Source organism: Sitophilus oryzae, unplaced genomic scaffold, assembly GCF_002938485.1.
Source record: "Sitophilus oryzae breed Bouriz unplaced genomic scaffold, Soryzae_2.0 scaffold_1586_pilon_pilon, whole genome shotgun sequence".
Classification (NCBI taxonomy): Eukaryota; Metazoa; Arthropoda; class Insecta; order Coleoptera; family Curculionidae; genus Sitophilus; species Sitophilus oryzae.
The window spans coordinates 790,399-803,312 of NW_022146265.1; the positions used below are offsets into that span (position 1 = coordinate 790,399).

The 12,914-nt window shown below is 34.7% G+C and overlaps 1 protein-coding gene across 1 annotated transcript in view; it reads right to left on the bottom strand.

Annotated features, from left to right (window-relative positions):
- Positions 1–12,914, bottom strand: part of LOC115879706 (transmembrane protease serine 9-like) — a 47,441-nt gene that overhangs the window by 6,610 nt on the left and 27,917 nt on the right. The window contains exons 7-8 of the mRNA XM_030896664.1: positions 301–508; positions 88–254 (exon numbers count right to left, since the gene is read on the bottom strand). Coding sequence (XP_030752524.1) covers positions 88–254; positions 301–508 — 375 coding nt within the window. The remainder of the gene's footprint in view (positions 1–87; positions 255–300; positions 509–12,914) is intronic.

Sequence of the window (12,914 nt, forward strand, 5' to 3'; positions counted from 1 at the left end):
GGTGTATATACTAGTGTGATATTATCTGCAATAGACGTGACGCTGACCTAAGATAATAAAAAAGTATAATATAATAAATTAACTTGCCTTCTTTGGGTAAATCAACGGGCTTGGCATTGGGAATTGTAACAGGTTCTGCTAATTCTAAGATGGCTATATCGAAATCCACCAACGAGGAAGCGTACCGTGGATGAATGACAGCGTTTTTTAATCTCAATATTTGACCATCCGCATTTCGGATTGAGGTACCAGCCCTAAAATTTTTATTAGCCTTTATTGCAACAAAGAAGATCAACTAACCTCAATGATAGCAGATTCTTGTCAAAACCCTGCACGCAGTGGGCTGCTGTCAATGCCCACTTCTTGTCAATAAGAGTAGCTCCACAGATATGGTTTCCTCGAAATAATAGAGAAAGATGGTAGGGAAAATCTTCAATGGAAGCTTTTTGTCCCCCAACAACACGCCCATCCGGTATAGGGTTCTTTGTCTTGAATGAAATTGGAAGACCTAAAAATATGTATGTATAAGACTTGGTAAAGTAATAATTGTTAAATATAGTTAACAATATACCGGGTGCGTCTCAAAAGTGGCTCACCCCTATAACTTTTTTATTTTTTCAGATAAAAAAACGAGATTTGGTATGTTAGTCTATGACATAAATTAGGATTGATTGAAGTATTCAATTGTTTTCGGTCAATTTCTAAATGGCACCCTCGGTATTTTTTTACTTTATTCGATAGAAAATATCTCACTCTGAATCGAATGACATATCATATGTCAACTTTTGACATATTCGCTCAAAAACAAATTGTATTTTAAATTTCAATCCAGAGTGCCATGACTGTGTTAAAAACACTAATTTTTAATCAAGAAGCCTCTAAAAAATAGATTTAATGGTCTTATGTTTTTAGTGTCTTGTCCTGGTCGGTTAAAAAATGCCCAAATCGTATTTTTAATCATATCTCAATTTTTTCAAATGGAACGAGGGTGGCTCATTAGCATATTTGGAAAAAGCATCTTTTACGAATAATTTGATAACACACACTTGGTACTTCAAATCAAATTGTCATTATGAACCGCATGTTACAATTTCAAATAAACCGTATGCAAAAATGTCAAAAGTTGACATATGATACGTCATTCTATTCAGAGTATCATTTTCTATCGAACAAAGTAAAAAAATACCGAGGGTTCTATTTAAAAATCAAAAGTTGTAGTCATTTCCGGGGAAACCGGGAGTGACTAAAAACATTTGAATACGTCAATCAATCTTAATTTATGTCATATACTAACATACCAAATCTCGTTTTTTTATCTGAAAAAATAAAAGGTTATAGGGGTGAGCCACTTTTGAGACCCACCCGGTATAGTTAACTTTATTAACCATAAAGCACATAATTCCATACAATTTTCATTAATAAGGGAAGAATTATCATAATTTTATTATTCTTTTTTTCGCTAATGTTATTTATAACGAAATATGTGCTCGACCATTTTTGTAACACCCTGTATAAGAAACATGATAGTTCTAAATTTTTCCGATGACAATAATTAATATAGATTGAATAAATAAAATTGTATTATAAATTTCTCTTGCATATATTTCTAATATTTAAATATTATTCCAAGGATTTAACGCCTTTTGCATAGTATTTAACTACAAACTGTTTATTTAATAACAGTTATATTTTAGAAATTGAAAAGAACAAAAGAATGGAAACTCTATTTGTACTACACTATGAGAGTAAACGATTTTACACATTACTCAGTTGACAAAAGAATTGTATGTCACTATAACTACAAGCATGTTATACTTTCTCTCTATAGCTGTTTTAAAGCAAAAACAGTATTATATGTTTTATGTTAAACTACTACAAATAACGAATATGTTGAATTATTTATAGGTTAGTCAATAAGTTGTTAAAGATCTTAAATAAAATCGGCAAAAATATCAACAAAATATGGTTTAAAAACAAGCCGCATAGTTCGGTTAAAATAGCTGCATTTTGATTTCACTTATATATTTTATGTAATAAGAAATTTATTAGACGAAGACTAAAGGTTGTCGCCCACTAGACCGCAGCGCGACGCGGCGCGGCGCCATGTGGAAATTTCTTTTGTCTGCTTGCCATGTATTTAAATGGACCAACGCACATCAGAGCGCGCAGCGCAGAAGCGCGCCGCGGGATTTCCGTCAAGAAGTCGGAAGACTTCTCTAGCAACTTTTTTCTGTCTCCCGCGTTTTTGCGCGTTGCAGTATGCGTACTCACATGGGAAATAATTTTTCATTCGAGTCTTTTCAGTTAGCTTTTTGACTAGGAACTAGTGATACGTATCAATGGTAGAATTGTATTTTTAAAGGTAAATTAGGCAAATCGATTTTCATAAAGGAATATGATATTTTTTTAAGTCTTCCCTCACTAGAGACAGATGGACGAAATGCCGTTCTATCAAAGATTTAATATAATTGAGGGGTGTAGAGGCAAAACCGGCAATCTCCACTTTTTAACAAAAGTGACAATCTCCAATTTTTAAATTCTAATTACCTAAATATATAAAAAAGATCAGGGTTTTTTTTTGAACTCATTGCTTTAAAAACTAAACTACAGTAAGTAAAAAACACTTCGACTATAACAAATAAATAGCGTTGCCGCGTTTCAAAAGCGCGCTATAGTGGACGCAGTTCCTTCGCAACCGGAAAAAATTCTCTTCCCAGCGCCGCGCCGCGCAGCGGTCTAGTGGGCGACAACCTTAAGAGTCCCCACAGACGCTCAGTTCTTTAACGCAGTTTAACTGTCCAGTTTTATGCTAAATTCTTGCTTTTTAAGACTTTGTTAGTTTTTTTCTTAAAGAACAAAGAACCTTTATAAATTAATTAAAAATAATTAATATTTTTAACAACTGCTTCTCTAGTTGCTTCCGGTTGCTTCCGAATCAATCTCCTTTATTATTCCTACTATATAAAATGTTCATAAGCTGCATACTTTATTCCTATCACAATAATCCGTTTTTTTTTATTTTCCATCAACATGGCATCCTTTTATACCCAAGCAGCATTTGGACGTCGGGACAACGTTGTGTCACGCGACCAAACGTCGGGGCGCAACATCGGCACAACCTCGTGCCAACCCTAGTCTGCACTAGTTTGGAGAATAATTTTTGGGTCGAAACGACGTTGGATACCGACGTTGGCTAGCAGCCTAATTTAGTTAACAACGTTGTTTAAAATCCTAATTCACAGAAATACAAAACTATAATAATATGGCGTCTAAGTCGCGTTTTATCCTAAATTGGGATAATTATAGTAAAAATATTATTTTTATGATTTAGTTAGAGACATATGCCAGATGGCAGTAAAGGAAAACAAAACAAAAGTATTTAGGTGTGGAGGATGTTTGAAGATCATAATTATTGAAACACTTTAACCAACTCTGTAACTCGTTACCCAAGGCAAAAAAGTTAAACGCAAACAACTTTATTGATAAATGTATTGTTTCTACTTTGAAAAATACTAATGGGCCTTAAAATTAAAGAAGTTTTAAAAAATTTCTTAATTTTTTTTTTGTAAAATGAGAATAATTTATTCGCAGTCGAAAAAATTGTTTCCGCGTGTTGTTTAGGGTCAAATATTTCAAGTTAATGTATTCAAAAAGCAGGAATTGCTATTTTAGGAACGAAACATTTTCTTATTCAACAACATGGCGGCTTTCACTGTGTTGTTTTGGACATTAAGATGGAGTTGTCCGAGTAGTCGCATACTGGACTAATAAAGTCGCAGTTCAGCCTTAACAGGTAGTATACTAGTCGCAAGATTGCCTAATTTAGTCATCCTAGAGTCTAGCTTGTGCCGCCCTCTATATACTAAACAAACGAGGGAGTGGATAAAGTATCGGTAATATGTCGATGTATATTTAAATTTTAGTTTTATATGTACCTTTCTTATGTCCCATTTTAATTAAGTTTTTTTTATAAAGACAAAAACAGCACTGAACTGTCTGACTGAACAGAACAATAAAGTGAAAATTTAAGATTTAAGGTTATGGTTCAAAACAGTTGCAAAAAGGTAGTGGCTCGACGTCCTACCAACGTAAGAATAAGGAAATCTAAACAACGTTGGAATTAGTAAAACAGACGATGTTTGCATAACGTTGGAATAGGTCCTGAAAGTGACGTCGGAAAACTGTTTATTGCCCAACATTGTAACTACGTTGTCCGAATCACCTAAAGATCACTTAAGCAAAAAAGGTTAAAAGACAACGTTTATTCGACGTCGCCGAAGCTTTTACTTTGTTGTAGTACTAGTTCAACGTCGGCACAACGTTACAACAACGCTTATATTTATTTTAATACCCAAGGTGCGGAGCTAACTATTTTTTGTAACTAATCCAAAGTTGTATTTAGTAAACATGTGGTCGCAAGTCGTGAAAATGCTACTTGGGTATGGTTCAATAAAATGGGACAAAAAATGTTTCCTCCAAATGGGCATTTTGTTTCGAGTTGATAATAATAGACTGCAAATATCTAATCTATGGACTGAAAATACAGGGTGTTTTAAAAATCAAAATATAAGATTCATTTTTCATATTAACATAAGTTCGATTCTGCTTTGTTCCGTAGCTACAGGGGATTAAAACCTTTATCTTTTTTTTATTTATTATAATTTTCCTTCAAGTGCTTTTAGAAATTCGAATGACATTTTGGGAGTTTCGAATGATATTTTTAGGGCTGGTAGATCTCGATAAAAGAAACATATTTTCTCTTTACCGTTTTTTCAAATAAGTCCAAAATAACCGAGTTAGTTTACTTGAAAATTTCCAAAAAAAATATTTTTTCTTCAATTTTGGATCTTTTTCCCTGGATCTTTTCTGGGTTTTCTTTGTAAATTTAATCTACTACCTATATTGCCATATTATCAAGAAATTATGTTTTTAAGTAAAATCTAAAAAAATTTCCAAATATTTTTTTACCAAAAATTTCAATTTTTTTCGCAAAAAAACCTCATTACCGTATTTTTGGGGTCGAATATATAGGTACTACCCTCAAAAATATTTGCACTTATTTAAGACTTACCCTCCCCCATATACCTAAATATTTTGTACAGTAGTACTATTGATACTTGAGATTTTTAAAAATTCAAAATCTTTAGTTTTTAAAATAATAATAATAATAATATGAATTCCATTTATTGCTCACTTTGAATAAGAAGACTAAGGAAGGAGCATAATGCTATCCATGTATTCATGCATGGTGGGCGGAAAAGCCACCATAAAAGCTCTCTAGGGTGGGGATCCTTGACAGTTCTGTTTGACGATTCATTTGACACATTTGAATTTGATTTGAAATTTTGTGGATTTGTCAGTCTTTACGGAGCTTATTTTATGTTATTTATTATTTATTCCACTACTGATAGTTGTATAAAGGTAGTAAATCTAGATGGAAATTGTGGCAGAACTTAAATTAACAGTGACATTATCGCGATTTATCGAAAAAGACTCTAAAATAGTTGGTTGTGTAGCGTGCGGTAGATCTCGGCAAAAATTGAGTGAAATAATGGAACAACTTTTCGCAAGTGACTATATAATATACATACGTGTAGTAAACCGATCATTTATGAAATTCACTTAAATTAACTAAATTATATATTTTTCTTGCATTTTAGCTTTTATTTATTACTTGTCAAAGATTAGATGTCAAAGAATTTAGATACGTTAATTTGACTTACCTGCTTCAGTAGCGTATCGGATGTTTGTGTTACTAAAAACTTATTATTACTTACCTATTTTTATTAGAATTATATATTTTTATAACAATTTTAATAACTACCAACATTTATTCACAACGTAAAATAAAACAACAAATTATTGAGTCTACCCCACGTCTACCCTACATCATAGTTTTACATTTTTTAAATAAAATTAGAAGGACACTGATAAACCGGAATTTAAGTCGGCCATATTTGAGGCCCATCGCGGTGCACCTAAGATTTTTGATATGCTCCTTCCTTAGTCTTCTTATTCAAAGATTGCTCATAACCACTATAAAATACAAAAATAAACATTTTCCTAACAAATTAGGTCAGCAATGGGTTATTAATTAATTAAGGTTTATTAATTAGTTAAGGTAATTTTAAAGGTAAATAACATATGATTTTAGTATACTGTAACTGTACTAAGTGAAGGAAAAATGGCGTTACAGTGACCGTCGATGATAATTTCTATCTAACTGATCCCTATTTATAATTTATTAAGAATTGACATAAAAACTTCTTTGATTAGACTAAATAGACTAGAAAAAATAGAAGAATTGACATTAAAAATTAATATTTAGATAAACAAACAGGACAAAGCTTAAAATCAATTATTCACACTCAAATCTATTTAGAAAATATAATTGAGTCAGAGTTGTCTTTTTTCTAAACTGGATAATAATTTTCAAAAGTTTTTATGTCAATTTCTAATAACAACCATATGGGGATCGGGCCAACATCATCGATTATCCTCCGAAGGACACTGTAATGCTTTTTTACTAGATCATACTTGTAGTACTAGAAAATATACCGGGTGCGTTTCAAAAGTGGCTCATCCCCTATAACTTTTTTATTTTTTCAGATAAAAAAACGGGATTTGGTATGTTTGTGTAATATGACATTAATTAGGACTGATTGACGTTTTCAGTTGTTTTTGGTCACTTCCTGTTTTATCGGAAATGACTACAATTTCTGATTTTTAAATAGCACCCTCGCCTCGGTGCAATTTTTACTTTATTCGTTAGAAAATGACGAATAGAATGACATATTATGATATGTCAACTTTTGACATTTTTGCTTAAGAAAAATAAAATTGTATTTAAATTTCAATCTAAAATGCCATGGCTGTGTTAAAAATACTAAATTTTAATCAAGGAGCCTTGGAAAAATATATTTGTTCGATTAATGTTTTTCGTGTTTTTTGTCCTGACCGGTTAAAAGATGCCCAAATCGTATTTTTAATCATATCTCATTTTTTTCAAATGAAACAAGAGTGGCTCATTAGCATATTTGGAAAAGCATTTTTTACGAATAATTTGGTTCCACACACTTGGTATTTCGAGTCAAATGTCGTTATAAACCGCATATGTTACATTCTCAAATAAATCATATGCGAAAATGTCAAAAGTTGATCATTCTATTGAGAGTGTCATTTTCTATAGAATAAATAAACAAATACCGGGGATACCATTTATAAATCAAAAGTTGTAGTTATTTTCGGTGAAACAGAAAGTGACCAAAAATCCTAATTTATGTCATACATACATTTGTATCATATTCTAACATACCAAATCTGTTTTTTTCTCCGAAAAAGTAAAAAAGGCACCCGGCATGGAAGTATTTTATTTGTAGTCTTACTACAAAATTTCAGGATTTTTAAGGGATATCATTTATTAAATTAAAAATATTACTTCTATACTAAGAATAAAGAAAATTCCAGAAACAAATTATCTAACATATCTTCAAGCAATATTAAACAAATTATCTAACACACATTCACCTATATCAATATAAATATTTTGAAAAATATAATTGAATTTATTAAGGAAATTCTTCAAACCCAATCAATCGTAACAAATCTTACTATCACTCCGATCTACTTACATGGCAAAACACAGATTGCACAAAAGAATATCACCTGAATCAACACCATACTAAACAATGTGACAATAGACAGATATATATGAGAACTGATTCGAATATAGGTCAGATACAGTTATATATCTTGTAGTGTAGTTCTTTATCTGTTTGTCGTTACCTTTACATGAAGAAATTGTTAATTATTATTTATATAAAGTGCGATTTGCGTTGTAACTATTTATGCGTTAATATATTCACTTTAACTGTATTGGGACTTAGCGTGTATACGGTGGTATTGTTTCAGGAAATGGTGCAATAAATTGAACGATTTAAAGAAAATCAGATGGGAACGCAACTGTGTGCATATCTTGCAGTCAATCTGTTATTATAAATCAATGTCTGTTACGCTTTAATTATAAGGTTTCAAAAATAATATATTTCCTATGTCATTGTCCTTTTTTGGTTGACGATATATGGCATTGCAGATTATTCAAGAGATATTTGACCTATTCGATGCACAATTCGTTTAACTCCACTTTGAAAAGTGGAGTTAAACGAATTGTGCATCAACCATATTCAACCATTTCCAATTATGGTGTAGGCCCCCTTACATACTCTCTTTATAGTTGGGTTCATTGCTGTCTATTGTTGGCTATGCAGGCCCAAGTTATCCCTGCCAATTTCCTAATATCATGGTCCCATCTCAGGTTCGGTCTTCTTCTAGGTGTCTTAATTCCTCGTGGATACGATGCTGTAATTTTTATGGTCCATCTGTTTTCCGTTCTTCTTGCCAGGTGTCCTGCCCATTGCCATTTGAGGGATTTGACTCTGTGGATGATATCTATTACCTGGGTTTTTTGTCGTATCCACTCTACTCTTTTACGGTCTCTCTTGATTATTTCCAGCATATTTCGTTCCATTGAGCGTTGTGCGACCTGCAGTTTCCTTATGATGTCCGTTTTAAGTATCCAGGTTTTGAATGCATAGGTTATAACTGGTAGTACACATTGGCCGCTTCCCCTAGGAGATGCAAAACCTTGTCGTCGGGGAAGCTCCTTGTCAGGTGCTGGAAGAATCTCTTCTAGCACTTTAGCTCGGTCTAAGAAGCATCTTATTGTCTTGTCCCTGGCTGTAGTGTCGTGGCCAGGGAATTGCACCAAGACATATAACGTTGCCGGACGGGGCTACCCCTGTCCGTCATACCAGGCACCCTTTACTGACTGTAGTCATGTCTCGTAGGTAGAGGGTGTGGGGGGGGGGTGTTTTGGCTTAACCATATTATATGGCCATATATTATATTATATGGCTTAACCATATTATAATTTGGCTGTCCGTCATACCAGGCACCCTTTACTGACTGTAGTCATGTCTCGTGGGTAGAGGGTGGGGTAGAGGGTGTGTGGGGGGGGGCGGGGTGTTTTGGCTTAACCGCCTGGATCAAGAGGAGACAACCTCAACAAAAACCTAAATACTACGATGGCGGGATCAGGTCAATGGGATGCGTGGCTAGATAGAGGACTAGCCATTACTGGCCTCAACCTTGGGGCATCAAGGGGCACCCCATTGCATTTACCCTTTATTTCTGCATGCAGGGCTCTATAGAAGTGGACCGACTATCCCTAGCGACTCGTGGGAACACTATGAGATCTAGTATTAAAAACATCACCGGTGAACCTGTGGGGGAGAAGCCCCCTAGCGACAGTGGGAACATTAACAAATGAAAGTTCCAAGGATCCAAATCCAAAGGAAACTACAGGAGGGGCGGCTGACACTTGCTTAGGATCATCCTCCACAAGTGGCACACAAGCTACTACCTTCTCCAGCAAGGGTCGGGAGCCAACCTCTAGACCCAATAAGTGACATAAGCTACCGTTTCGTCTACCCGGCCTGGGTCAACCAGGCGGGCTAGACGATCCTCTGAGGTCTTAGCGGAGCAGAAGCACGGAGATACCTTCGACTGCTCCACAAAGGATTTGCTCCAGAGGAAGCAAAAGCGAAAACACTCCTCCGAAAAGGAGAGAGTAAAGAAACCAAAAAACAGCCTGACTCATCTCCATCAAAGGGCAAGAGAGGGAGCGCGAACCTCTCACCTCTTCTCCGGCAGGGAGAGAAAAAAGCCAGGATGGAAAGCCGTCCAACACCGGGAGGCAAGCAGGGACGTATCACCAGCTTTGCCGCTATTGCTGGACAAGTGAAAATGGCGGTCCTGCCAAAGAATTTCCCAGATGTTGCTCTGACAACCGACCAGCAAAGGTCTCTAGAAGAGGCTATACTGGACGAAGTAGTGGCGATCGGATCGCAACACAACGATCTACAAAATGTGGGTCAGTTTCGTTTTGCGGGGATACACTTTCGGGTGGGCATGATTGTGTATCTCAAGAATCTGCGAATTGGTTGGTGGAAATCGTACCTAAGCTTAAAAATTGGCAAGGGCCGGAACTGGTTGCAGTAAAGGAAGAAAACATCCCTAAAGGGGCGGCCATAACGGTCTTTCTGCCGATGAGCAAGAGGAAAGACACCACCTACCTGCTGAGCCTTATCCAAGGTCAGAACTTCAATGTGATGACATCGAGTTGGCGAGTCATCAACTCGAGGGAGGAGGATCATGATTAGGACCTCACAATAGGAATTAACATCAAATCCAAGGAGGCAATAGAGAAAGAGGGACATATCCTCTATTACAGATACGGGACAACACCGGTATCAGGTCTAAGGAGAGACCAACTTAAAGAGGTGGAGAAAATGGAGACAGATCCTCCAGCCTCCACCTCACGGGTTCCTCAGCCGGAGGCAAGCTCCACGACTGTGAAGAGCGGCACGGAGGGCCAAACTCCGACCCTGGTGGAAGAGTGTATACCCTCGGAGGAAGAACTGTTGTCAGAGGAGGATGGGAAATACCCTGTTCCCTCTACAACAGGGGTATGATGGGTTAGACATTGTGTGATGACTTTTTAATAATGACTCAAGAAAGGGGGGCACAATAGATCTTTAAGGTCACAGTGAACCCCCCTCTTACTCATTCTACATTCTACATTCTACACATTGGCCGATTGTTTTATTCTTGAGAGTGGCATTCTATATTTGAATATGATTGAGTTTCTTCCATAAGAAAAATATAAAGATAAATTTAAGTGTAAAAACAGTTAAATTAATAACTTTTTATATTTATAGCATTTCTACATCAGAGGTTACCATTATTCCATAATGTTTGGACAAATGTTATAACTACCGTACGATACAAAAAACGGCGTCAGCGATGGCTATGAAATCTAGATTGCTCTCATTTTATATGTGAAATTATAGTGAAATTATATGAGGACTGTCATCCATCGTCATCTGGACGGGCTACAGGATGACGCCCTCGACGTTTCGAACCGATGCCTCTAAATGGACGAAATCATCAGGATTTTTCTTAATTATGGGTCGATTGGCACCAAACTCGTCACATGGATAGAGGAACCCGAATGGACTTCTCAGACGGACAGAGGGGCATACGGATGGACAGACAGACGGAAATAAGAAGTTTAACTGCAAATATGCGCAATGCGCAATGTAGTGCACATGTGATGCTTTTTAAAAATGTTCAAAGACATTTTTCTGTAAAATAAAATGGGGAAAACTTGCATGGGATTTCCTATGTTCTTTATATTTAAGATTACCAACAGACATTAAATCTACAATGAAAAAGGAGATATCAATATAAAATAAGAGAACTAGTAATTACTGTTATTTCTGCTTGTGACACCTTGTATACTTTATACCTACTTCAAAGGGATCAGTTACGGAACCACAAAAAAGATATGTCGAATTAGCCTTAGTATTAACAATATTAAATACCTCCAAAAGGAACAAATCTTGCTGTTAATGTTGGTTACAGTAAATTAAGATGTATGATCTGAAAGTATTACTTACAGGTTTCTATAACATAGACCAAGTAATACAATAAAATAAAATTTTAGTTTCCAGTTAAAAGAATAGGTATAACAACATAATGTTTTGTTCATTTGGTCATATCTGTATTTTACTTTAATAACAAAAATATTACGAACAACAAGATAAATATCTGTTATCAAGATTCCTTAGTCTGTATTTACGATTTCATCAATTGTTTTTCAAATATCGATATAAAGAGAATATTTATGAGAATATCTGAACACCTCTAATAACACTATTCAAGCTTCGACGAACATTGCATTGATATTGATATGATATGGATTACAGGGAAATAAAAAAGCTTTGTAGCAGTTTTTGTCCATTACAGAGAATAGAATGTTATTAGTTAAAGGTTTTAAAGATAGGTTTTATTAAACCTATCTTTCAATAGTCTGTTATTATATTTTATTAAACAGAAATGATAATAATAATGATAAGTTGATGCAGTTTAATGCAAAAACAAAACTTTTATATATAAACTTATACCGCTTATACCTACAAATAGTTGTAAAAAAATTGTGAATACATAAATGCAAAAACATAGAAAACATAGTTAATTGTATTTAGTTGGAAGAGATAAAATTTTTTATTCTTAACCTGTTTAATTAACTATTATTCAATCCTTTTTATTTTATAATCAAGTCATACTGATTATTCAGACTTCCAAAGGAATTCGCTAGACTTGCTTTCCTAGGGCACCGCCTATAATGTCATTTTTATTTAGTTGCATAGTACTTAAGTTACGGGATATTAGAATTCACTTTTAACAAATATTATTTTCATTTAAGTTCATATTAATTGTTACGAAGATAATAACATATAAATAAATTTTTACGATAATAGTATAACAGCAACATTTAATTAACTTTATTTCGACTAATCAACATTTATATATATTATGAAAAATATAATGTTTTACTATTAGTAATACATTCTAGAAGAAAATTTACGAAACATTAATAATATGCAGAGTATCTAAAAACCTAGATTTAGATAAACCTAAGTTTTTAACTCCTCAACGAACGCCTCAGAAGTAGATTGAAGCTAAGAAGCGAGTGGTGAAAATAGGGAAACACCAGAACACCTCATCACTGAGTTCGACGTGAGTCTCGAAGAGCCCCATTTTTTCGTGATATTTTGACGACTTTTTGTGCACTATGAACTCCATGATAAACTCCCATTTAAAGCTGTATTCCGTTGCAAAACCAGGCGAACCAGACCGGTAAACTACGGTAAAGAGCGGTTCCTGAAAAACATCGGTTTGATACGGAACGGTTTGGTACAATACTGGAAACGTCAAATGTTGACGTTTTCTAAATTTCAATACCTCTATTTAGTTCAGTCATCTTCCCCTAGGAGATGCAAGACCTTGTC